Source organism: Vipera ursinii (genome assembly GCF_947247035.1).
Source record: "Vipera ursinii genome assembly, chromosome: 1".
NCBI lineage: Eukaryota > Metazoa > Chordata > Lepidosauria > Squamata > Viperidae > Vipera > Vipera ursinii.
Window position 1 is genome coordinate 338,328,947 of NC_139512.1, and position 26,486 is coordinate 338,355,432.

At 41.3% G+C, this 26,486-nt stretch overlaps 1 protein-coding gene across 1 annotated transcript; it reads right to left on the bottom strand.

The window, feature by feature from the left end:
* Positions 1-384: 384 nt before the first annotated feature.
* Positions 385-25,255, bottom strand: ASL (argininosuccinate lyase). Its single transcript, XM_083351331.1, has 17 exons — positions 25,218-25,255; positions 24,943-25,007; positions 17,159-17,353; positions 13,691-13,774; positions 12,603-12,659; positions 11,179-11,276; positions 9,619-9,696; positions 9,050-9,127; positions 7,983-8,035; positions 7,143-7,205; positions 6,539-6,653; positions 5,767-5,851; positions 5,093-5,152; positions 3,160-3,243; positions 2,948-3,028; positions 2,082-2,188; positions 385-727 (listed from the first exon to the last, which is right to left on the bottom strand). The coding sequence occupies exons 2-17, from the start codon at positions 24,952-24,954 to the stop codon at positions 583-585; spliced, it is 1,395 nt and encodes a 464-aa protein (XP_083207457.1). The 5' UTR covers positions 24,955-25,007; positions 25,218-25,255; the 3' UTR covers positions 385-582.
* Positions 25,256-26,486: the final 1,231 nt, after the last annotated feature.

The window sequence follows — 26,486 nt, forward strand, 5'->3', positions numbered from 1 at the left end:
TTCCCAAGGACCTGAAATAGGCAGATGTGGATGTTTGATGGTGTTACATATATTCTAGCAGGATGTAAGCTGTTCCAAGCAAAGCTGCCTTTTGCAATTGACTGATGGTGAATTCGTCAATGCTGACATGGTGTTCAAATGGTGCTCCAATAGTTGGGAATTGCACTACTGGTACTATTTGCCACCTATCTCATCATGAGGATACTTTTTATTCTAAATAAAAACAATAAAACAATAAAAAGTGTTGTTCTTGGTTACTGTTATGTGTATATTTGTTATTGATTTGTTTTCTTTTGAGTTTTAATTTTATGTTAGCTACCCAGAGTGACTGTTGAGATGGATAGCTATATACCGTAACTTGATTGAAATAAATAACTATATAAATCTTTCCAAATGGAAACACCTTTGAAATAATAACTAAGTAAATCTTTCCTGGTTGAAACATAGGACCCAAAGTAAAAAAAACCACAAGCATACACATTTTTCCTGAAATCCAATATGCCACTGTATTTATTATCTTGTGATTAAACATGCTAAGCAGAAACCTGCAGCAACGGGACAGTATTTCCCCACACTCAAAGCTTAATCCTTCTGCCTCTTCAGCATCTCCTTCAGATATTCAATCTGGGCACTCACGCAGCTCCTGGCGGTGCCCCCAGGGGAGGTGTACTGCTCCACGCTATGCTGATGGTTGAAGATTTGTGAGATATCACTTCCCATCATGGGGCTGGAAGGAACAACAAGAAATAGCTTCAGTCAGATATTACAGAAAGACAGTCTTTTAAACCTAACGCTTCTCTTTTCACACATTTTAAGTGGCCGAGAAACAGAATACAGGAGCTCTGCAAATAGGAACAGCTTTCACCTTCAATGGCTCCTACTACAGCAGGGGTGAGGAAAGATGGCCCCTTTACGACCTGTGGACTTCAACTCCCAGAATTCTTGAGCCAGCTATGGGATTCTGGGAGTTGAACTCCACAACTCGTAAAGCCATTGTTCCCCACACCTGTAATAGAGTCTTAGAAAATGAACAGACTGTTGTTAGCAAGGCAAGTGGACTACACAGCCTAGTTAACCTGTGAAGCAGAGGTATACAACTTCACATTCTAGAACAGAGTTTTTCCCATGCTGGCTGGGGAATTCTGGGAGTAGGAGTCTACACATCTGAAAGTTGCCAAATTTTTAAAAAAACTACTGTCCTAGAATTTGCTGCTGCCTCTCAAGGTTTGGAGTACAATTTCCTCAGCTCATACCAAAGTGGTCACTAATTTGTAATTTTTAAGTGCACAACTTAGATTTATCCAAGTTTCAGAGCAAGTAAAATGAAACCAAAGTCAGATTTTTGTCCTGCCTCCACTATTATTTTGGACTGCAACCCTTAGCACGCAACTAAAAAAGCTGAATGTGGTCCTCAGCCTGGAACTCAGTTCATGATTCCTCAGCACAACCCTGTGAGGTAGGTTAGGTTGATAGAAAATGGACTTTCTGACTAAGCAGGGATTTGGACATAGATCCTGGTACTTAAACTAAGCACTCTACCCCTTTAGCATTCACAACAAAAGATTGCTTACTTTATCCTCTTTATGATTGTACTTATGAAATAGTTTTCATCATTACATAATTAGGTTATGCTACTAGTTCAGGGGATAATTTCCATCCCTGGGGAAAAAAAGATATGGAATTGTGGGGTCCTGGAGGGTAATTGAATAGATGGTAGTATTTGCATAAATCTTTAGCATTCCATAAGTGTGACTTGATCTCCATATTCACTGCTACTAGAGGTAGAAATATGACTTCCTTGTTTTCAAGAGTTAGCAATAGCAGTTAGCAATAGCAGACTTATATACTGCTTCATAGAGCTTTACAAACCTCTTTAAGAGTCAGCATATTACCCCCAACAATCTGGGTCCTTATTTTATGGACCTCGGAAGGATGGAACCTTGAGCCGTTCAGGATCGAAATCCTGGTAGTGGGTAGAATTAGCCTGCAATGCTGCATTCTAACCACTGCACCATCACAGCTCTTGAAAGCAGTAATTGCTATGGGGAAAACTTTAAAAGCTCCCATAACCCAATACATACTGAATTCCCTTTAGGTCATCCATGGATAAATGATTAAGAGTCACTCCTTTGCTCTCGGCTAAACCGACTGCCTTCCCCACAACAGTGTGGGCTTGTCTGAACGGCACCTGGAACACACGGGGAACAAAATCAGGAGGCTCAAAGATTTTTCTGTCTAATTTTTACCCTCAAAAGATCCCCAGTGTTTTGAAGCTGGTATTTCAGTGCAGACATTTCCAACTCTTTCTGCACTATAGAATGCAGCACAGACATGAAATGCAAAACCTCATTGCAGCATCATTTATGAAAGCTTTTGGATCCCTGCTGGGATATTCTTTGAGTTGGGCAGCCCTATAAATCCATTAAATAAAATAACAGATACTGAAGGAAGGTACAGACTTGTCAGTATAACCAGCAACCCCTCACAAGCTCAGGGTTCTTCAAGATTTCTTTAGGGTGGTAAGAAAGGATGGCCAGCCAATTGCTTGCCCAGTGACATCCTGTGCAGTGGCGTAGCGTGGGTTGTCAGCACCCGGGGCAAGGCAAGTAATTTACGCTGGGCGGCCGCTGCACTGTCCCTCCCCCAGATAGTCCCTCTCTCTCTCTCTCTGCACCGCACCGCACGCCTGGCACCCCCCCTCCACAGTGGGCGGCGACCCGTCGGCTCGGATTGGATTCGCACAGCCAGCACTGCAGTGAGAGAGAGTGAGTGAGCCAGGCAGGGGCAGAGAGCTGCGAGTGCGAGCACGCCCCCCCCAGATGTCGCGCCCGGTGCGGCCGGCCCCCCCTGCACCCCCCACGCTAGGCCACTGATCCTGTGTCATTGAAGCCATGGTTGGGGCACATGGATATAAGTGATTCTGTTCCTTACAAGCTTGGATACTCACTCCTTTGCGCACCAAATAATAAGCAAGATCTGTAGACAACATTTCAGGGGTCAGGGCTCTTTCCATGGCATCCCTGTTGATCTAGAAAAATGAATGAAAGAATGGTGATAAGGGATAGTAATTATCGCATGCTAGCTAGGTTTTGGAGATTCAGAGAAAAATCTTGAAGCCGTTCTAGACAATAGGATAACCCAGCCTTTTGAAACACTCACCTGGAGAGTGGAGATAACTCCAGTGGTAACTTTAAGCACAGTGCTCAGGGTATCCATCACATCAATCACGGCTTCCTTATCTTCCTATTTGTAAAAAAAAATGTTGAAAGAGGGTTACCTAAGAAGATAATGGTCGGTAGGGGAGGAACACCCTCTGGCCCCATCATCTGGCATTTCAGTGCATGTGGAAGGTGAAATATTATGGGAAGAAACTTATCTTTTCTACCTTATACATGGGCAGTCTCCCAGGGTAAGATTCAAGGACATCTTGGCATAGTAGCCAGTTTCCAGTAATGACAAGGTCTTTAATAAGCTCCAATACTTAAGGATAAACCACTTGGATAAACATGGTTATTCTGATAATAATCACATACAGATCCTCCCCAATAATGAACATGAGGGCGATATGTCAGAAAAGTAATTCTATATTTCCTAATCCTCAAGCAATATTCAGTGGCTGCATTCACATAAGTTGAATATGGATATTAAATTAAGCTATTTTCTAGATTTGCACTTTAGACTGCATGATAAACTAACCTGTTAGCCGCAACACAGACACACAAAAAGTTAATCAACCGTAGCATGTTATACATGTGTATCTCCTAGGATCTTTATCTAATCTGATTAAGTATGTCCTGTGAACACAACCTAATTATGTCAGCTTAGACTAGCCTAAAAAGAATCCAACCGGAGCAGGTGACAGCCTATCTAAGTCAAGATTCTTTGACAGTGGTAAACTCCCCAAAAAAAGAAAATTATTTCACAACAAATTAAACTTTTACAATGGCAGCTGTCTTTGTTAACTGTAAGAGAAATGGATGTAAAAATGAATTATGCAAAACAAAACAATTTTGAATTTGCAAATAAGCCAGGGAAATGGTTGGCAGGAATGTTATCAAATTGGTAAAATTGATTTATACCTCACAAAAAGCATAGATAATTATGAATGGCTGAAGAAATCTGGGAATTGAAGTCCACACATCTTAAATTGCTGAGGTTAAGAAGCACTAGCTTAAGTTAGTCTAGGTGCTATAAACTCACAGGCTGCTTTCTAGATCTTATCAGCTCAAACATTGTTCTCCTCTTGCAGCAGGAAGTTACAGAATCACAACTACATAGCCTAAAACAGGGCTTTTCAACCTTTTCACCCATTGTACCACTTTTAGGATATGGCAACATCTGAGTACCACCAGTCGCCTAGCAAGGTGTCAAAAACTTGATGACCAAAAAAAAAGGGAAAAAAGTGATGAAGTACAGGTAGTCCTCAACTTACAACAGTTCGCTTAGTGACTGTTTGAAGTTACAATGGCACTGAAAAAAGTGCCCCCCAAGCCACAGCCGAGCAAGACACCTGCCTGCCTGCCCGGCGGTGCTCTTCCTCCTGTCCGAGGTTATCATTGTTGTGAGCATTTCTGTTAAGGATTGGCAGTAGGGGTGGGGTGTGGGGGGTGTTTTTATTCCCCCCCCTCTACTGGGTGGTTGCAGCAGGTTTTGGTCACTTCACATGACCCTGGGACACTGTGACCATCATAAATACGAATTAGTTGCCAAGCATCTGAATGTAAATCACAAGACCCTGGAGATGCTGCAACATTCCAGCTGATCGGCGCTTCTTCTGGGCTCAGCAGAAGTGCCAGGATCAGCGCCAAGCTCCAGCTGGAGCCTGGCGTTGATCCTGGCGCTTCCGCTGAGCCCTGCAGCTCCAGCCATCTCTCGCTCAGGCTTGTGCGGTGCTACCACCGGTTCAGCTCATTCTCCTGCCCCGCTACCACTTTTCTAGGATGGTCGCGTACCACCTGCCAGGTGCCAATGTACCACAGGTGGTACCTGTACCACTGGTTGAAAAGCCCTGGTCTAAAATCAGCTGAATACGCAGAGAAGCAGCGACTGGAGCAAGACTCGATGATCAGATGGAAAGAATCCCATCATTTACCTGCAGATCCTTGTTATAGGTACTGGGAAGTCCTTTCAGAATCACAAGGAGTCCAGTAGCCTGCAAGAGGTCCAAAAAGCTCTGTTAAAATCCCCAGTTCTTGGCCATGTCATCATCAAGGGCAGTAAATCTCCCCACCTCACTTTCAAGGCTACCATCTCTTGTGCATGGATCAATACTCTATGCCCGCCCCCCTACAGCTTCAGGAATGCTTGTTATCTCAGAAAGCCAGCACTAGCTTTCTTTCCAGACTCCTCCTACGCCATCCTCAGTTTACAATTACACTGAATGTTTAACTTTAAAAAATAGGAGCTATAATTGTGTAATATCCTAATCTTCCTTCCTTCTGTGGATCGTCCCAAAGGTGCTTTTTTTTCCAAAAGGCAACTGGGCTTTGTTTTTCCTTGAAGATGTTTCGCTTCTCATCCAAGAAGCTTCTTCAGTTCTGACTGAAGTTCTGTGGTGTTTATATGGCAGGTTCCGTGGAATTTACATGTCAGGTTCTGTGGGTTTTATATGTTCGGACTAAAAACTTCCCTTGCAAACATATCCCTAACTTACTAAAGCATTTCCACCAACTCAGTGTTTTTAATTGTGATGCTTCTGACATGAATAAACAAACAAACAAACAAACAAACAAACAAACTCTGTGTTAATGAAACCTGAGCACTTACTCTTCCAATCACTCGGCCAGCCTTGCTGCGGATCAATTCAAGGCTATCTGGATTTCTCTTCTGGGGCATCAGGCTGCTCCCAGTGCTTTAACCAAAAACAAAAATATCATGATGCATCTGCAAATATCTCAAGCTTCTAATGCACAAACGATATTTAATTTTGCACTACTACCATGAATTCACAAATTTTCTATTCAAAAGGAAGGTGGGAGTTGTTTATTTATTTGCTTTCCAACTGAAAAGGATGCTAAGGAAATGCCCTTTGGCCATGTTTACCTGAGGCACTGTTGTGAACTCCATCGCTGGAGTTCACAATGAAATCACTAATGAAAACATCATGTGACTGCACCAGACTTATGAAGTCACTTCTGTTTCCATCATTAAGTGAATCAGTGCAGTCCTTAAGCAAGACATCACACCACCACAACTTAACTACTTCACTTCTGCATTGGTTGCTAAATGAGGCAGTTGGTAAGCAAGGACTATCAGTATTTCTTTTCAAAATTGACTTTTCAAATTGTTTCTGCTTCCTGAATGGTTTTATTACTGAAGTTTTTTTTATCACAATGCTCATTCGATTCATTTTATTCAGTGTTGCACAGCAACCTGGTTTCTCAGTGGAAAGACGGTAGAACAATATTTTTGAAAAAAAGATTATAATTGGAGGAACTCCAGATAAGAGTCTCCATCAACGCAATATCAAAGTTACTGGACTCTAGAATGAGACTGCTAGAACAAGGTCTTGAAAGGATGAGGGATGCCCCCAAATTACCAATATGCATCGGAGAGAGTGATGAATCCAAACTCCTTTGTGGTATAGAGAATCAGATCTTCAGATAATCTGCTCAGGTGAACCATGATCATGGAAGCAATGTAAAGAAACTCCACTGATAAAAGGAAGAAGGGGGAGGGAGAGGGAAAAAGTTTAAATTTTGTTTCTGAATGAAAAGCAAAGTATGCTGCCCTGGCTAGAAACAATCATGGCATAATCCAGGGTACAGGATTAAGAAGTACCCCTAAAAGCATTCCTTGTTGAGATCTAGAATCTCTACTGTGGGTCATTTGGCTTAGCCTTTGTTTTGGGGAGATTGGACAGGTTTTGAGAGATGATATGAAAACCTCCAATCCCTGTAAGACTTAATGCATTCATTTCACCCTTCAACCCACCCATCAAAATCAGAACTGCATGGCATTCTGGCTGACGTATTTGGAGCTAGCAGCTTTTGACCTACTGTGCATAGGCCAGCACAGCTCTTGAGACAATCACACAAGCACACTCCTGTTCAGCTCCTCCTTTTTTTGTGTGTGTAATCATATTATTTTGCAACTTTCCCGCTACAGACTCCCAAAAAGAAACACAAAAACAATGTACCTACCCACAAAGTCTCGATCACTCACTGCATCCATGCTGTTGATGCTGATGGTGGCAAAATCCAATTCTGTAATTAAAAGGGGGAAAATTAAGCATACAGTTAATTCTAGAGACTATGGGAATAGGATTTCAACATTTTTGGAGGGTCCCAGTTTAGAGAAGGAAAGCCTTCCCCCCCCCCAAAAGGTTCTGCTGGTAGCATGCAGGTCTCTACATGCTGGCATGTAAGACCCAAAAGTCATGAAATTCAACATACCGTAAGTATATTCAGGATGCATAACAGAATATTATCCACAGGTGTGATCAAAAATCATACAAATGCACAAAGGAGGCAGGGCTCTGATCATGCTACTGAGCAAACCATCTTGCTGATTTTAACCCTCTGCCAATTCCCATGGAGTATTTCCTCATTAATGAACACATCTAACTTATCCTCATACAAGTGGAAGAAAGAAAGAACATGTTTTTCCAGGACTAAAACCTCTGCATGTCTCCATGCTTGAGTCCCAGAAATTCTCTTGTTAGGAATGTTAACCCCACTCCCAACGAACTATTTTAAGAACAAAGCCCCAAGTGGCTTTGGAAGTATTTTAAAGCAAGGTTGGAGAGTGAATGTCCCTGAGATGCTACCAATCTAATTTACCTGACCAATGATGGTGGAAGACCAGAGACTTGGTTTGGAAACCACTGCTGTGAAACATCAAGAATTATGTTTATCTCTCTGTGTGGGAACTTCAAAATACTTGTGCCTAATCCTTGAACTCGTTTCATTTGGCAATCTGCACATCCCTTTGCCTTCTGGACACATTTTAACTGCTTATTCAAGCAGAGACATACAACTCACCTCGGCGGAGGAATTCACGGTCCAGGCCAAATGGGTTGCCAGCCAAAGCCCCACTGCAACAGAAAGATTAGAAGGAATCCTTAAAATGTCTACATAGGGAAAAAGACATCTCACAGAGGAGAGATGGCATGAATGGCATACCCCAGATCCTCTGCAATGCTCCAGAGTGATTGCGTGAAGGAGTTTCCCTCAGCAGCATCCTATGGAACAAAGTCAGAGGAGCTTTGCTTGGCTGGCCCCAGTAATGTCAATAATGCCAGTCTAGCTATGGATACCCAAATCAGGAATCTTGAATTGCGCCCCTCATTTGTCCACACGTTCATTCCATTTCCTCCATATGAATGAACATGATATTTTGATATTTTATTATTAATTATAATGCATCTAGGCCTTCTCTACCTATTTCCCTTATTTTTTTAAGTCAATCTCCCTATTACAGGTAGTACCTCAATTTACAACAGTTCATTTGGTGGCCATTCAAAGTCACAGCTGCACTGAAAAAAGTGGTTTATGATCATTTTTCACAGTTATGACCACTGTAGCATCCCCATGATCATGTGATCAAAATTTAAACATGTGGCAACTAGCTTATAAATAATACTGTTTGTAGAGAATTGTAAAGAAAAATCTCCAATTTCCATACTATTAGAGGAAAAATTATGATGCAACTGCCAAATGCAGCTATTTGTCCTTATTACATCATAGTTTGCAAGTAGTTTTTATGATTATTCCCCACATAAGAAATGTAATATTTTTTTATATAATATTTTTTTAAAGGTCCTCCGTTCTTTTTTCTCTTTCTACTTTTGGGCAAAGCTACCAAATTATGATTATCTTGTCAATCTGTGTAATGAAAGTTTTAATTTGATTGCACAGACCTGTTTCTGGAAACCAAGTTGAATACAATAAAGATTGGCTAATCTGAGTGTTTGCAAATACAACTGGGGGGGGATTTTCCTCACCCACATTAAAATTTCTTGGTTTAGAACTTTAGATAGTATGTTCACAGCAAGTCAATTTGACCTCTACTGGCCCACAAATTTTCTGGGGGCTGGGGTTGCTTTTACCTTCCCAAAGGCAGAACGTTGATCCTTTTTTTAGCCTCGAAGAGGCGTTCGTGGTCTCTTGTCAGAGCAACAGCAAAGCTGTGAGGAAGGAAGGAAGGAAGGAAGGAAGGAAGGAAGGAAGGAAGGAAGGAAGGAAGGAAGGAAGGTTCTTTTGTTAGAGAATTTTCATAGTGTAGATAATAAAAAATCTTTACAGCAGCAAAATTGTTCTTGGGCACATGAATGTATGGACTGCAGAATTTTGTGTAAAAGTATTAACTTGAATACAGTAGTGTACATGGCATGTAAGTCCATCTCAAACAAAGGAAGAATTAGCATGCTAAGCATTCAATATAAGTAAGAAAAATAAATACGTAGTTTTTAAAAATTCAAATTTTAAAAGCAAAATTTGGTGGGATCTGAGTTTTGGATCTGGAAGTTCAATTTCAAAGTAAAAGCAGGTCTATTTTCAGATGCAACCTTTTATTTTCCACTTTCATGGACATCAGCTGTTATAGATGGTGGCCATAATTTGTTTGATATAAGCACCAACAGAAGTTACCTACAGAAAGTGCTAGGGGATTGATTACCTGAGTAAAAAGTGGCTCCATCTGATTGGTTGAGCCTTTTGCAGATGGGTGTAACCAGGAAATATCACCTCCATTTCACTACAACAGAACAAGCAGACCACAAAGTTACAAGTTTACCCTTCATTTTAACAATGAGGAGACAATTGAAGAGAGGGGAAAGAAAACCAACAATTATTTATGAAACTAATCATCCCGTCACAAATTAATAAGGAAAAACATGGGTTTTGTAATGGATGAAGGATTTCACAGATGAAAAATATATTCACGTGCACCAGTTGTCACATTCTATTACCATGAACCAAAACAGTATCCAAATTACTATGTGCCTATTAATTGCTTCTCATGATCAATGGCAGGTCAGACTCAAAAAAACAAAAAGGTTTACTGGGTAGTGACTAGATCTTAGTGAGTCAGGTCAGAAGGTACCTAATGATCCTATGCAGTTGGTCAGCATCCTTTTACAGTCCCCCCAAGTCTACTTTGGAGGGATACTGTAGGGCAGACATGTCAAACACAAGGCCTGGGGCCCAGATCCAGCCCGCAAAGTGGTTTCATGCGCCCCGCGAAGCCATCCTGGAAATAGTGAGGGAACGGCCTTGGCCCTGGCCCAGAGACCCTCCTTCTGCCAGAGACCCTCAGATCTGTCCCACTCCTGCCCAGGCCCCCATAGGCACCCTTGATGCGAATGATGTAGAGCTGGCCATGCCCACTCAGTAGGCCATACGCACTCTAGCCACTCCCACCCAGTAGGCCACACCCACCCTGGCCACACCCACCCAGCCCCCTGAGGGCAACCACAATGCTGATGCGGCCCTCAATGAAATTGAGTTTGACACCCCTGCTGTAGGGCAAACCCACTGTCCCTTACTTGTTACTGGAGTGCAGCCCTTGGCAACTACACAAAGCTCAGTGTGGTCCTCCAGCTAAAAAGGCTTTGCACATATCTCAGATATGATGAATCTAATTCATGGAGAATAATGATGTTTACAATTTTGGTTTCATCATTTTGGTTCATCAAATGGAACCTCCATGTCGTGCAATATTTCTCAGTTTTGACAACTTTGAGATGTGTGGATTGCCATTCTCAGAATTCCCCAGCCCCAGGAAAAAATATACAGTATATCAGAAACTTGGGAGAAGGTAGGGCATTCACTGTTTGCTTTTAGGACTTGGAACCATTGGCCTGGGTGATTCAGTGATACAGGGCTGGTGGTCCTCATAACTAAATGGAGCCTTCTTTGTATACAGTATCTCAGCATCTAGTATCAAGGACTTGGTGCTTTGCTTGCAGGTTACCAGAAGAATCTGGTCAGCCACTGGGGAATAAGATGGCTGGATGATATTTTTTCACACATTTCCTGGTGCTTCTAAGCAGGGATAATAAGAGAGAATTGGGGTTTATTTCAACAGTTGAGGACTAAGGAGGATTTGCTAAAATAATTATGGGAATTTTATTAATGGATGGATGATGGAAGGGTGGAAGAGACAGCTGGACTCAGGCAGATGCTCTTGATCCACAGCCTGTAAACCACTAGACTTAAAAGAAAGAGCCACGCTTACGTGGAAGCACGTTCTATCAGGGTCCGAATGAGCTGTTGAAGGTGAACGGACAGCATTGTCATGGAGTTCTTCATGAACAACCTCAGATCGGTCACTATCTGTAAGAAAGGCACACATTTGGCTTTTCAAAAAGGAGTCCCAAACCATCCCCTGGAAGTATGATTTTCCCAAAGGATGCTCAGAAGATTACAGGTAGTCCTCGACTTATAGCAGTTCACTTAGTGACCATTCAAAGTTACAACAGCACTGAAAAAAGTGACTTATGACCATTTTCACACTTAGTATCCCCATGGTCATGTGATTTACATTTGGATGCTTGACAACTGACTCACATTTGTGACCGTTGTTGTGTCCAAGGGTCATGTGAGGTACATTTGGATGCTTGACAACTGACTCACATTTATGACTGTTGCAGTGTCCCGGTGTCCTGTGATCCCCTTTTGCAAACTTCTGACTAGCAAAGTCAATGGGGAAACCAGATTCACTTAACAACCATGTTACTTATTTAACAACTGCAGTGATTCACTTAACAAATGTGGCAAGAAAATGGGGCAAAACTCACTTAATAAATTTCTCAATTAGCAACATAAATTTTGGACTCAATTGTGGTCATAAGTTGAGGACTGCCTGTATTTAGGTTTTTTGGGGAATACAGCTCAGATGCCAGGTGATGTCGGAAGGCACTATTTCAACATTTGTTCAGAATAATTAAAGACAGTGGCTAAACCTAATTATTCTAGCAAGTATCCACTCTCAGTGTAATGGAACCTCATTTTAATGGATTCCTGTGTTCCTTATTCTGGAATGTCTGGTAAAGCAGAGATTAAGACATCTTGGGTATTTATACCATTTGTGTGAAGATATTATCATACAAATGGCAACACTATCACTAAAAATCATCTGTTGCCCTATCGAGTCCAGTGCATTGAAGCTTCTATCACTACAAATACAAAGTGGTAGTCATAAATTAAGGAGGAGGACAGGAATTTTAATAATTCTGAATTCTGCATCTTGCAAGCCACCATTGATCAGATACAAGAAGTAAAAGATGAGAATTTTTTTGAAACTCCTCTTATAAGCTGGCTAAAATCATTGCTTAAGATCAGATTTTTCTGCCAGATGACTATCTAACCAAAATAGAACTACAAATAGATGCAACTACATCAATGCAATTTTATTTCATTTGCAACGTACGTTTTTAAACTAATATGGCAGAGTTCAAAAAACTTTAGGTTTTTTTTACTATTTCAAATCAAAGAAAACAAATTTGATGTTCTTTAATACTTCGTAATGATTCAGATTTTCAAGATCTTTCAATGGTCATCTACTATTTCATTTGCAGAGAAATGTGAAACAGAAAGGGGGAAAGCACTAGAATGCCAATATAGCTAAAATTATATTGGAACAGTTCAGATTTTTCCTACTTGATCATTTCTGCTTCGTCCGGTGTGGAGCTTTCCAGCCACATCACCAATCAGTTCCTGAAATTAAAAAAAAAAGGTTTCATTCTCCATCATTTCAAAGACATCTGATTCTATAGGCAGTTGCAAGGTTTGGCTATTTCCAAGATTAGCCCACTGGAACCAGGTATGTTTCTGAGTCTTCAAAATATATTAGGTGAAAACTGGGTATTTGATTAGTAATTTTGGTATAAAAGGTAAAGGTAAAGGTTCCCCCGCACGTGCATGCTAGTTGTTTCCGACTCTAGGGGCCGGTGCTCATCTCCGTTTCAAAGCCGAAGAGCCAGCGCTTGTCCGAGGACGTCTCCGTGGTCATGTGGTTGGCATGACTAGACGCCAAAGGCTCACGGAACGCTGTTACCTTCCCACCGTAGTGGTCCCTATTTTTCTACTTGCATTTTTTTAACGTGCTTTCGAACTGCTAGGTCGGCAGAAGCTGGGACGAGTAACAGGCGCTCACTCTGCTACGCGGCACTCGGGATTCGACCCGCCAAACTGCCGACCTTCTGATCGACAAGCTCAGCGTCCTAACCCACTGAGCCACCGCATCCCTTTTAATTTTGGTATACTTAAATTTAAAAAATCATTGAGCACCGGTAGGCACAGATTTTGCTCTTTTTCTAGATTCAGTGGGATCAGTTATTCATTTATAGATATCTACCCTACCTTTGCTTTGTACAACACAATGATCCTTCTTTCTACTTCTGATCCCATGACTACAACCCAGTGAAGTGGATTGAATGCGAAAAAGTGACTGGCTTAAAGTCACCCAGCCGACTTTCATACATAAAGGGGAACTAAAACTCAGGTTCTCCTGATTTCTAGTCCACACCTTCACTACTACACTAAACTGGTTCACCAAATTTATCTCATTTCCCCACCTCGTCCCCATTATGCTCTTTTTCCTTGTTAGAGAAGGTCTACCCCTTGTTGTCTCTTTGATCCTACTCTGCCCTCAAATGGTTCTATCTGGAACAGTCTGGACATTTATTCCAAATCGACATTATCATTCAAATCAGAAAATTTCAGTCAAGCAGATAAATCAAACAAACCTTGAGTCTACGTTCAACAGTAGTGTGGATGTCCTCATCGGTTCGGCTGATGATCAAGCTGCCCTTGGAACACTCATCAGAAATCTACAATAGCAACAGTCAAAGAAAAAGTTGTTTAGTAATTCACAACACGTCCTTGTTGTCTTGGAAAAAAAAGAAGGCTTAATGGATCATTCATGGGCTTAATAGAAAGGCCTGTCCTTAAAAGTCCTAGTTGTAATCTTCTTGACAGAGATCTGGTGGTAGTAACCATGTACTTGATACCATCAGCACAATGTAGCATTTAGCAACTTTCCAGATGGGGTGGGACTGCAATTTCCATAATTCTCAGCCTAAACTGAAATCTGTGCTTTGTATTTACAGACTTTGGACCAGATTAAAACTCTTTCCCATTTTAATTACTAGGCCTGAAAGATTCAAAAGATATTTTCATGCAGGGTTAATTAAGCCAGCAGTGTTGGATTTGTTCCTGGTGAGCCAGTATCAGATTGCACCCTATAAAGGACTTCAATTCCACAGGCATTTTTTGGTTGTGTCTTCCCTGCCCTTTAAATTCATTAAATAAAAATTATAAGGTGTAATTTTTATGCCTTTCAGAACAAAACTTCATGCAGATTTTTTCCCCCAAAGCTTCCAGGCTTGATAATGTGTGGCCTTGGGTCCAGTTCCATAGTTTTCAAGATTTTCTAGATTTCTCCACGGCCTCACCTTTTTTTACTTGACTTTGTCATATTATTTCCTTCACAGGAATCTGATATTTATTTGCTCAGTCTCTCTAGTGTCTCCTCTTTTTTGTGCCTAGGATTGCCTAAACCAGGGGTAGGCAACCTCGGCTCTTTTATGACTCATGGACTTCAACTCCCAGAATTCCTGAGCAAAGCTGGCTCAGGAATTCTGGGAGTTGAAGTCCATGAGTCATAAAAGAGCCGAGGTTGCCTACCCCTGGCCTAAACAAAACGCAGCACATAAAGTTTTTTCTTGGGAATCTTTTTGGGCTTTTTTTATTCTTAGCCAAGTAATAACAGAAAGACAACAGATAAACTTGTGGAATTCAGCTAATGAATATAAACAGACCTGTAGCTGTCTTGCCTGTTCCGTGTCCCTTAGAACCTATTCAATTACTGTACATTATGACCTAACTTCTCTATGATTCAGAGATTAACCAAGATGACACCATGCCTATTCTAAAATGCAACTGTTACTAAATATTCTAGGATTTCAGCTGAAGCTAGCTGGCAACCTTCCACAGTTAGCAAAACTTAAGGCCTTCTTTTTGGTGTCTTTGGATTGTTTTGTTCCTATGAATATCTGGCTAGGTACAGTCATCCCATGCTATGCCCTACTTCTAGCAGTGCATCCTTGTGCTAATTCCTCTTCAGTGGCCTTGAGTCATCCTGGAATCTTACGAGCCGTGGTGGCACAGTAGTTAGAATTCAGTATTGCAGGCTAACTCTGCCTACTGCCAGGAGTTCAATCCTGACTGGCTCAAGGTTGACTCAGTCTCCTATCCTTCCAGGGTCGGTAAAAGAAGGACCCAGATTGTTGGGGGCAATATGCTGAATTTGTAAACCACTTAGAGAGTGATGTAAAGCACTATGGCAGGGGTGTCAAACTCAATTTCATTGAGGGCCGCAACAGCATTGCGGTTGCCCTTGGGGGCCCAGGCGGGTGTGGCCAAGGTGGGTGTGGCCTACTGGGTGGGCATGGCTGGAGTGCGTATGGCCTACTGGGTGGGCATGGCCAGCTCTACATCATTCATGTCAAGGGTGCCTATGGGGGCCTGGGCAGGAGTGGGACAGATCTGAGGGTCTCTGGCAGAAGGAGATGGGACCGGGCAAGTGCCAAGACATGGTCCCCTGGAGAAGCCTCACTGTTCCTCTCAGGCCATATGGGGAGGGTGCTGGACAGTGGCGCGGAGGTCAAATGCCCAGCCCTCAAGCACCCGCGGCACTAAGCCCAGCCCCACTTTCCCAAGGGGGTGCCCAGCTGCATTTACCTCCTCCTCAAGGTTGCTGCTGCTGTGCTTGCTCTCCTTAGCCAGGTTGCTCATGATGGGTAGGAGGGCAAAATCAAGAGGGAGGCCCACTCCCTCTCCATGTGAGGAGTCCTGGCTTTGTATCCAAAGCTTCCTTAGCAATAGGATGGGAGACCCCCCCAGGATAGGCCAGGAGGAGGGGGCAAGGGGATGCTGAAAGGGCAGCAGGGCAGGACTAAGGTAGGACTTCTCTCAGACCCTCCCTTTCCTTCCTTCCTTCCTTCCTTCCTTCCTTCCTTCCTTCCTTCCTTCCTTCCTTCCTTCCTTCCTTCCTTCCTAAGAACAGAGTGGTGGGAAAATATTTGAGATGAGGGAGGGAGAAAAACAGGCAAGAAACACAGCTGGGGAAGTGTCATCCTTTGTGAGGAATGAAGAAATGCACCATCGCCTGGAAGTGGCCAGCTCATGGCCCTCGCCTACTTCACATATCCGGCTTGGTGGGCTCTGTGGGAGGAGTTGCCATGAGCAGCATGAGAGTCGATTTTTACCTGTGTAATGCTGCCCAGCCTGCCCAGTTTTGGCAGGCAGCGGGGCGTTCTCCTCACAGTACCGAGAGGCTGAGCCAGGTGGCATGAATTTGAAGAGAAGCACAACACTACCCAGCCCCTAGCCTGCCCGAAGTAGGTGAGGGCCATGTGCTGGCCACTTCCAGGTGATGGTGCATTTCTTCATTCCTCACAAAGGGTGATACCTCCCCAGCGTGCGCCCATGGGGCAGGGCCGACGTGGCATGGGCCAGTCCCTCGCTGTTTCCAGATGGAGCTAAGACTGAAAGTTTTTCAGCATAGATGACCACCACGAAATTGTACATTGGCTCCCGGCAAGCCTGGGCCAGGGCCAAGATAGCGGGGGCCATTCCCTTACTGTTTCCAGGATGGTTTCGCGGGCCACATGAAACCACTTTGCGGGCCGCATCCTTGTGTTTGACATGTCTGCACTATGGAGTGATACGTAAGTCTATTGCTGTTCAGTTCTTTTGCAGTCCATCGATGACTGCTTCTAAGCCAATTTTTCTTTTTTCTATCTCCCTCTCCTTTCAACTCAGTTTCTCCTTAGCCACTCATTTCAACCCCTCCCTTCCTATAACAGACCCTCTGTGTGAAACCTGTTAGCTGTTCTTCTTTCACCTGTTTCTCAGGCTCAGGTTATGTCAGCCTCAAGTCCCATTGGCGTACCTGGGTAGACTGACAACAGGCTAGCAGATGACATTTCCTTTCATACACAGTGCTTGACTAAAATCAAGGCCTATTTTTTGGATGCGTGCTTTTACTGTAAAGCTGTGGGGGAAATGCTTTAATTAATTATCAGTTTATAAAATTTATAAAATACTGATGGGAATCCATTTTGCAAAATCCTTTTACTTAAAGCTGAGCTGTCCCATGTATTTAAGGCTACCTTTACTTGGAGTTCCTTCTACCCTTGTCACAGCTTTACCTTCTCTAATCCACTGATGATCTTCTCCATTTCAACTTTAGACAGAATTCCAGCCTTTTCCAAAGCTTTTGCATAAGCCATGCTTCCGCAGATATCAAATTCCGACAGGCGCTTGTCAACCTCGATCGAAGCATTAAACTGTTCCATGATGGGGTCAATACTTCCCACTATCCTTCCTCCATAAAGTTTGTCACTCTAGGATGGGGAGAAGGGGGAAAATAATGGGTCATAAAAGTTAACAATAACTTTTCCCAATGCCATATTTGTATACTAGCCCAAATATTTCTGCTGCTGAAGGATGGTGCCCTCAACCCATGCCATGGGAGGCTGGCAATCACCACCAGAGCTGAAAGCAACATCTATCATCTAAAGCTGTTGGAATGTTCTTGATAGATTAACCTAGGGCAGGGGTAGGCAACCTCGGCTCTTTTAAGACTCATGGACTTCAACTCCCAGAATTCCTGAGCCAGCCAAGCTGGCTCAGGAATTCTGGGAGTTGAAGTCCATGAGTCATAAAAGAGCCGAGGTTGCCTACCCCTGACCTAGGGCATCATGCCTCCATCATCATTCCTGCTCATTTCAGCTTGCTGGGACTGTTTTGTTACAAGGGCACTTTAAGAAGCTCACAGGTGTATGGGGAAGGGGGTACTTATACATCCATATAGCATACTGCCAAATATCAGGACTGGCCTTATGTGGCTGGCATCCTGAGGAAGCAGAAAGTTTCAGTATGATGGTTCAGTAACAATATAACAGAGTTGGGAGGGACCTTGAGGTCTTCTAGTGCAACCCCTTGCTGAAGCAGGAGAACCTATACCATTCTAGACAAATAGCTGTCCAATCTCTTCTTAAAAATTTCCAGTGATGGAACACCCACAACTTCTGAAGGCAAGTTCATTTTTGTCACTGTCAAGGAATTACTCCTTAGTTCTCGGTTGGATCTCTGTTTGATAAGTTGTTGATGGTTCCTCAGAAACTGAGAAAAGAACCAATGACTTGGAAAAACATTATGAACCTAGAACATCTGATCATTTGTCCATTGCATAAAAACAGTTATTGTCCCCCACTAATTAATATTTTTTTACCCTGAAAATTAACCTTACCTTACTAAATTTAGACATTAATGTCAAGATCTTGGAAATAAAAGAAAGGAGATTCTCACAAATTCTACTATAATCAATATATCGAAAGGGGAAAGGTTACAGTAATTTTGGCAGCTATATTTATTTTGATAACGAATCTGCTGAGGACATTTTTGATAAAAAAGCACATTATGAACAGAGAAGATGGTTATATTTCTAATAATGGAAGAATGTGCAGATATTCTGAACTAGTAATATTTTGTACATCATTATCTATTTCCTTAGGTCCTAAGAAAACCGTAAGACTAAAAAATGGACAATCATGTAGCTGGTCAAATTATTTAAAAATGCTTCCATTAACCAGACAGTATAATCCTATCATTTGTAACACATGACACTGTTTTAGAAAATTTGTTTATTTTCACTCATGTAGGAGGAATTCTGCTTCTGACATATTTTACCATGTATATAGCACCTAAAAATAATGTTTAAATGTTCATTTTTAATTCATTCAATTTGTAAACCACCGACTTGCCAAATGGCTCTGATAATATTGCTTGTATAATAATAATTATACACATAATTATACACATAAACTTATTGGATATAGATCTTGTGGTTGCATTACACAAGATAACTCTGGTTAATTTACCCTTGGTTAGATTTTTCTGTGGTTTAATGAGCCTATATGGTTAATTTATGGCTCAGTGTATAATGTAATTCAGAAAATTAGTTCATTCAGTAACTAGATTCATTCAGTCAGCTAGGATTTTTCTGATAATATAACAAGATTCCTATCAGTTCCAGAATTCTGAAGTCAACACTGAACAAGATCTACACACACCTAACAGTTTTCTTCCACGGCACAACTTTTTTTCATTAATATATATATATATTTATTCAAGTGTACCACTTGAATCCAACTATTCTACACACACACCACCCTGAGTCCTTCGGGAGAAGGGCGGTATACAAATTTAATAAAATGAAATGAAAAAAATGAAACACCTTCAAGCTTCTCTTTCTATGTAGGATTCTGGCAAGATATTGACTATTCGCCATATAGCATGTTCATTTGGCTACCTGGCAGCATACAGTTTGTTCATTTTGAATGATATGCTCAGTGTACTGCAGCAATTCCAAAAGTCCTTCGGTCAGCATGATTCTGGTACAGCTGTTGCCCTGTTTTCTCAAAGCAAACATGAAGACAGCATGTGGTGCTTAAGGGCTAGTCAAAGTTCACTGGTCAGAAGATACAATTTCTGGGCCAAAGGAAGGTTAAATCTTCATCCAGCAGTTTTAAGGGGGGGTGAGGGTATTTCTTCAAATAAGGCCATTTTAATGTGATAGTTGCACTTCTAAATGCTTTCTGGTCAGGACAGGAAGTGGACCAAAGACAATTTAATACTGATCGCAAATTTTAGCTAAGTAAAGAGATATTGTGAAATTGCAGGCTTGGCAAATCTACCAAAAGAATCATTTGTTCCTTATTCTTTTATATCCTGACAGGGAATAAGGGTTTTAATTTTCATAGCAGGATCCTATTAGCCATACATATTTCCTTTGGGAGGTGAGGAGATAATAATAATAGAATCATAGGACTGGAAAGTACCTTAAAAGTCTTCAACCCCCTTATCCTGGGCAAGAATTCTCATACCATCCCAGACAAATGACTGTCCAACATTTGCTTGAGAACCTCCAGTGATGTAACACCCGTGACGATACAGATAGTCCTTGACTTACAACCACAATTGGAACTAGAAAACCTGTCATTGTGGGGCAGCCATTAAGTGAGATATCACATGACTGCAATTTGCGAACTTCCGTAATGGCTTCCCCATTGACCTTGCTTGTCAGAATCCAGCTGGGAAGTTTGCCAATTACAATCCTGTGATTCCAGGATATTCCAATTATCATAAATGTGAGCCAGTTGCTTAGCACCTAAATTGTGATCACATGACTGCAGTGACACTGCAATGGTAGTAAGTACAAGGACCAGTCACAAGTCACCTTTTTAGTGCCATTGTAACTTTGAACAGTCTCTAAAGAAAGCGTCATAAGTCAAAGACTTCCTGTAAGAGGCAAATTGTTCCATTGCTTAAGAGCTGTCAAAGTCAGGAAGTTTCCTCCTTATTTTGAGTTTGGGTCTCCCTCTGTAAATTTTCCATTCACTGTTCTGTCCTACACTAGGGAGAATAAATCCACATCCTCTTCTCTATGACAGTCCTTCATGCACTGAAAAACTGCTATCAGGTGTCTCCCTTAGGCCTCTCTCATTTAGGCTAAACTTCAAACATTCTTCATAAGATTTTGCTTCCAAGCCTCTCACTTATCTTTGCTGCTTTTGTCTGTACTCCTTTCCAGCTCATCAGTGCCCTTCTTATATTGAGGTGACTAGAATCAAATGCAAATACTATATTCCATATATATGGTATATATACATATAAATATTAATCACTGTCCATTTTGTATACATAGCAGAAAGAGGAAACTTGAGACTTCAAAAGGTTGATGCTATCTAGGGCAAAACTGTGACTGCATCTGGATGTCCTCCCAGAAGATAACAAGGAAAACAGGTTGTGAACAGGATGTGTAGCATCCCAGATGATCCTGCAGACCCTGTTCAAGCATGGTTTATATTCTTTGTCTATATGCTAACTCTAACTAGTGCAGCATAAAGTAAAACTATCATTGCCCGCGATATTATCATACCTCTGTTGCATTAGCTCTTTTGCCAGTTGTAGTGAACTGTTGGCTCATGTGTAATCTATGGTCTAACACAGGGTTGTCAAACTCGCAATGTCACGTGATGCGACTTTTTTTCCATTGCCGGCAATAGGGTGGGCACAGTTTCAGCATGATGCATCAGCCCGCGGGCCAGCAGTTTGACACCCCTGGTCCAACATGACACCTAGATCTTTCTTACCAATACTACTAATAAAGGAGAGGTCCTTGATGCTCTTAATGCAAGTAAGGAGCTGGCACTAGGAGCTAGTATTAGCACTAATGATGTTACCTAGTTTGGGTAATGAAACATCTGCAAGAAAACAACCAAACATAGTGCAAATACTGCTGTCAAGCGAAATACGTGACTTGTACCTGTGTGTCCATTTTTTCTATCTCAGTGCACTTTACCTACATTTTTTTACCATTGAATTCGTTTTGTTGGATATGGCCAAGTGTTCAAATATATAATATTCTTTTTGAATCTTGAATTTGTCTTCCTAGGTATTAGCATCACTCCCCAGCTCTGTATTGACTGAACCCACCCATCACTGCATTGAGTGAAAATCTGATCCTACCTCTTTTATGAAAATGCTTGAAGGGCACTGTGCCTAGGATACAACCTTGGGATCCTACTTGATTGCCAAATGGATTGGTATACTACAATGGTAGTATAATATCATTAAAGGAGCAAACTTTGGGTTCAATCAGCTGAGAATCCATCTATTATAGGAACCCAACACACCACATTGTTACATTTTACTAAGAAAAATGCTACAATCAATTTTATCAAACACCTTCTGAAATTTAAGTACATTACATTCAGAATATTCCTTTGATCTATTAATCCAATGCTAACTCAAAAAAAAAGCAGTAAATTTGTCCAGCATGAGCTGTTTTTTAACAGAGTCATGCTAGGTTCTAGTGATCTTGGTCCTCTCTAAGTGTTTGCAAATCCATCTCCTGATTACCTTTTCTAGGATTCTCCCAGCTATTAATATCAAATTGACCCGTTTCTAATTTCCTGGGTCTATTTTCCCCCCCCCCCCACTTTTTAAAAAAAATAGGAATCAAATTAACTCTTCAATCTGGCACTGTCCCTTTCCAATAGTCAAGATTACAGTCAGTGGTTCTGAAATCGCACCTGTCACTCATCCAGTTTCTGGATCAGTGTTTCTCAACCTTGGCCACTTTAAGAGAGGTGGACTTCAATTCCCAGAAAGCTGTTTGGGGAAGTCTGGGAACTGAAGTCAACCTTACTTTGTGGCCCAGGTTGAGAAACACTGTTCCATCCAGAGACTTAAAATTCATTCAAGGCAGTTTGGCATGCTCTCATCAATTCCTTACCTATTTTGGCCTACACTTTCCTTCTCCTCCCTCATTTTGCGGCTTTTGACAGATTGGACCATTTTTTCCTTTTATGAAAATTGAATCAAATTTAGGAATTAAGCAATTTGGATTTCTCCCTCTGGCTTTCACTATCTTGCGGTCTTCTCCATTCAGACTAACCGCTCCCTTAACTTTCTTTTTGTTCTACACATAGTGAATTCTTATTTGTTATTTTTAGCATTCTCTTACAACTTCATCTCATTTTGAGTCCTTAGGATTCCTGAGCCCAACCTTAAAGATTTGGACCATTTCTTAATATTCTGCTTTTGTTATATGCATGTTTTTTAAATTTGTCCTTTGTGTTTGACATGGATCTTTTTATGTAACTACAAATTGTTTCCTTGGGTTCCTCCCACTTTTTTTCTATTTGGTATTATTTCTGTTTGGGACTCAATTATTTCCTTTTTCATAATTTCCTAACTTTCCTGATTTTTTTCACTTTAGGACATGGAATCCTTCCTATTTTCCCCCTTGGCTAATTGAATCAGCTTCCTTGAAATCTAGAATTCTGATCTGACTACCATCTGTTCATCCCTACCTCTGATATAGTGAATTCCAGAATAACCTATCACCCTCTCCCAAGGTCCCAACAACATCCACTTCACAACCATTTCTTTCCTTAAATAAATACTAAGTCCAGTATGGCTGACACTCCTAGTTTCCTTCTCCAATTTTTGGATGATGAAGCTATTGGCAATGCACATCAAGAACCTGTTTGCCCTCCCACTCACAATAAACTTAGATTCCTAGTTGGTGCCTGGATAATTGAAATTATTCCCTGCCACAGTGATGATGCCTTTCTGGATCACCTTGGCCATCTGATTTGAAATCTTCAATTCCCAAACTATTGGGAGTTAGATTCTAAAGCCCTTGTTCATGTCCCACTTGATTTCTACAACTCTGAAGATATATTATATGGAACTGCTGAATGGGTGCATGACACGGGCAGTTTAAAGATTTAGTGTAGCTATATTTGCACCATATGCAACTTGGCTAATATTTCTGTAGTTAGCTTTTGGTGCTGTTTGTTATGCAAACCAACTTTTCTGATTTTTTTGATTTTTTTATTTTAATTCCATTTATATCCCGCCCTTCTCCGAAGACTCAGGGCGGCTTACAAGCTTAGCAGTATATATGATTAGTATATACTTGAATGTATGCGTGAATGCAGAATAAGAATTTATTGAGTAACTAAGTTAAGCTGTACAAATACAGCCTCACAGAATAATTCTGCTGGTGCAGTCCAGCCCACTAATTCTCTAACTAGTTGGGATAATTATTTTTAAAAAAATGGAGGGAAGGATACTGGGAACTTTCTAGTGGCAGAACTTATTCTTGATCCCTCAGCTATTGTCTCACCAATATAATGCATGAACTAAAATGCTTTATGCCAGTTGCTTTTGCTAACTTGGCAACTCTCTAGATGTGTTGGACTACAGCTCCCAGAATTCCTAGCAAAGCCATGCTTCCATGGCTGTGAAGAATGCGTTTTAACTAATCATTAGATAAGTGGTATCCTAACTGCCATATATTCCTCTTTGACCTTCAGTCATTCATTACACCATTCTCTCTTAAACAGCATTCTGCTCTTTTCTTTTACTACTTTTTATGCCTTAAACATGAGTTGTGGAACTCATATAAAAAGCATCTGTTTCCTTCAACAATGTTCTCAAAACTCCAGATTTTCCAACATGTATTAATGCAATCACCTTCCCAGGTATTTCTTCATTATTTACAATAAACTCCCAAATATACATTCTCCATTTATATCTAATTTCGAATTAGTTGTAGTCATTCTAATGAAAGCTCCTTGGGGCCAGAGATTTCAACATATTTCTTATCTTCTCTGCTGTGCTATAAAGCACCTTACTTCACTGCTGAAGCATTTTTAGAAACAGGGATGTCAAAATATTTATGATTCAGCCTTAGACTTTTTTTAAAAAAAGGTACATTTCACGTACTAGCTAAACTGCCTGCCTAATTGGGTTTTTCCCTCCAGTTGGACCCTCTTCAGTTGTTAATAATTGAGTTAGTAGGGGAGATGGTGTAACTCAAGTCCCATATAGCAAGAGGATATCAAGTTAGAGAAAAAAAATATTCTATAAGCTCAAAAAACAGGATCTTCCCTACTCTACAAATAAGAGCAACTTTAAAAAAAAATCTCTTGTTGGACTGGATCAAATCCATCTAGTTCTCGCCTCTGAAAGAGAAGAGCATATCCCTCTAGGAGCTTATAGATACAGCAAATAATAACTGTTGCATCCTATTTGCTTACTGAAGGTAGAAATGCAATGCGTTATACCACGGCACTTTTCTTCAGTTAATATAACTTTATTGTAGTAACTCCAAAGTGGGAGGGGGGCATAATCAGATATGTGCACTGCAGCCCTTAATAAATAAACCTTGCAAGTGGCTCACAATTAATTAACTCCACCACTTCATGCAGTCCCATCAGAACCAGCCCAATCTCTGAAACCGGTCTCTAGCCCCGTTTTTCCCCCACCCCACACAGATCTCTTTGGAGGTGGCAAAAGGTCGTTTCCACGTCCAAAGGGACGTGAGGGAGAAGACTTCCAGATGCCCACTCACCTCAGCTGCCATGACGGACGATTGTGAGTTTTCTTTCTGGTTTTTTTGCGAAGAACGTGGAGAACCTGTCAGATAAGGGGAAACGATTATTGCAAACAAGCGCACCGTAAATCTGACGCCCGGAGAGAGAGAGAAAGGCAGACACACAAACACACACACAGTCTCTCGCTCGCTCCAAAGAGGTCCCTGCCAGTGACTGGTGCAAGATTCATAGGGACGGCTGATCCACCACACTGCAATCTGATCGACCGCTGCAAGTCTCCGAATCAACTCACCTCCCGGGTGTGCAACCACCAGCTATCCGAACTCCTGTAAATCCAGCCTGTGAAGGATCTCCTTTTCAAGGGATCACTGCCGACAGGCCACGCCTCCCAGGGCGGGGTTTGTTTCCAGCTGGGATGTCCTGCCCATCTGCCCTTCTTCCTCCCCCGCCCCCCTTAAGCGGGGCTTAATGACCGAAAGAGGACCCCCCCAATTATTTTTCATATTCTCCCCATCCTAAGAAATTACTTACAAAATCCAGATTCAGAGGCTACTGAGTTTTCATAGAATAATAACAAAAAAGTGCTATATATATATGGGCATTTTACACACATAGAAAAGTAACATATTTTGGATAGTTTTGTCTAGCCAGATTTATACAATGCAGGACACAAGAGGGCAACAGACTGTAACATTCCAGCTTATCATTTTCATTTGGCTATTATGTTTTCTTTAAAGAAACTGAAGTTTTTGCTTGTTGCCACACAGAGTGCCTTCTAAATACAAGTCATGATAAATAAGTATTTGGATTGTTTGGCTTATTTTATGAGATGTAATTTTAAAGATGCTAATACATTCTTCTGTTGTGGGATCCAATCTTTTGCATTCATATTTTTGCATACCATTCTGGGCTCCATTTTGACATCGTCACAGCAGTTAAAGTTGACAGGAGTTACAATGAAACAGAGGGGGAACCCTGGATATATTTCACACGTGTTCTAGGACTATGATTTCAGCATTGAAAATGGACATTTCAGCATCTATTTGGAAACCTTGGCTAACTTTCTGCTTTAGTCCAGGTGAAGCGATGAAAACAGGAGGTTGAACACAGCTCCTTGAAAGCAAATTATGATACTTTAAGCCTGTTCATTTGCTGAATGGGAAGTCTGTGTTGATTTGTTTAATGATTTGTTTGATTATCCATTTTCTTGGATATCCATGATGCAGTCCTTAACTTACAGCCATCTGTTTAGTGATCATTCAAAGTTATGCTGACAAAAGATTCACTGCATTCCTTGACTTTCATTAGTAAAGCTTATCTTTGCACTTATTGCACTTATAAGAGCAATCTTTGCACATATGACAATGACAACATTCCCATGGTCATGTAATCAAAATTTAGTCACCTGGCAAACTGGCATGTATTTGCGACAGTTGAGTGCCTGGGGTCATGTGATTGTCATTTGTGACCTTCCCAATGGTTTCTGACAAGCAAAGTCAATGAGGGAAACCAAATTTGATTAATGATCACAATTAACAATTGCAGTGGTTCACCTAACAAC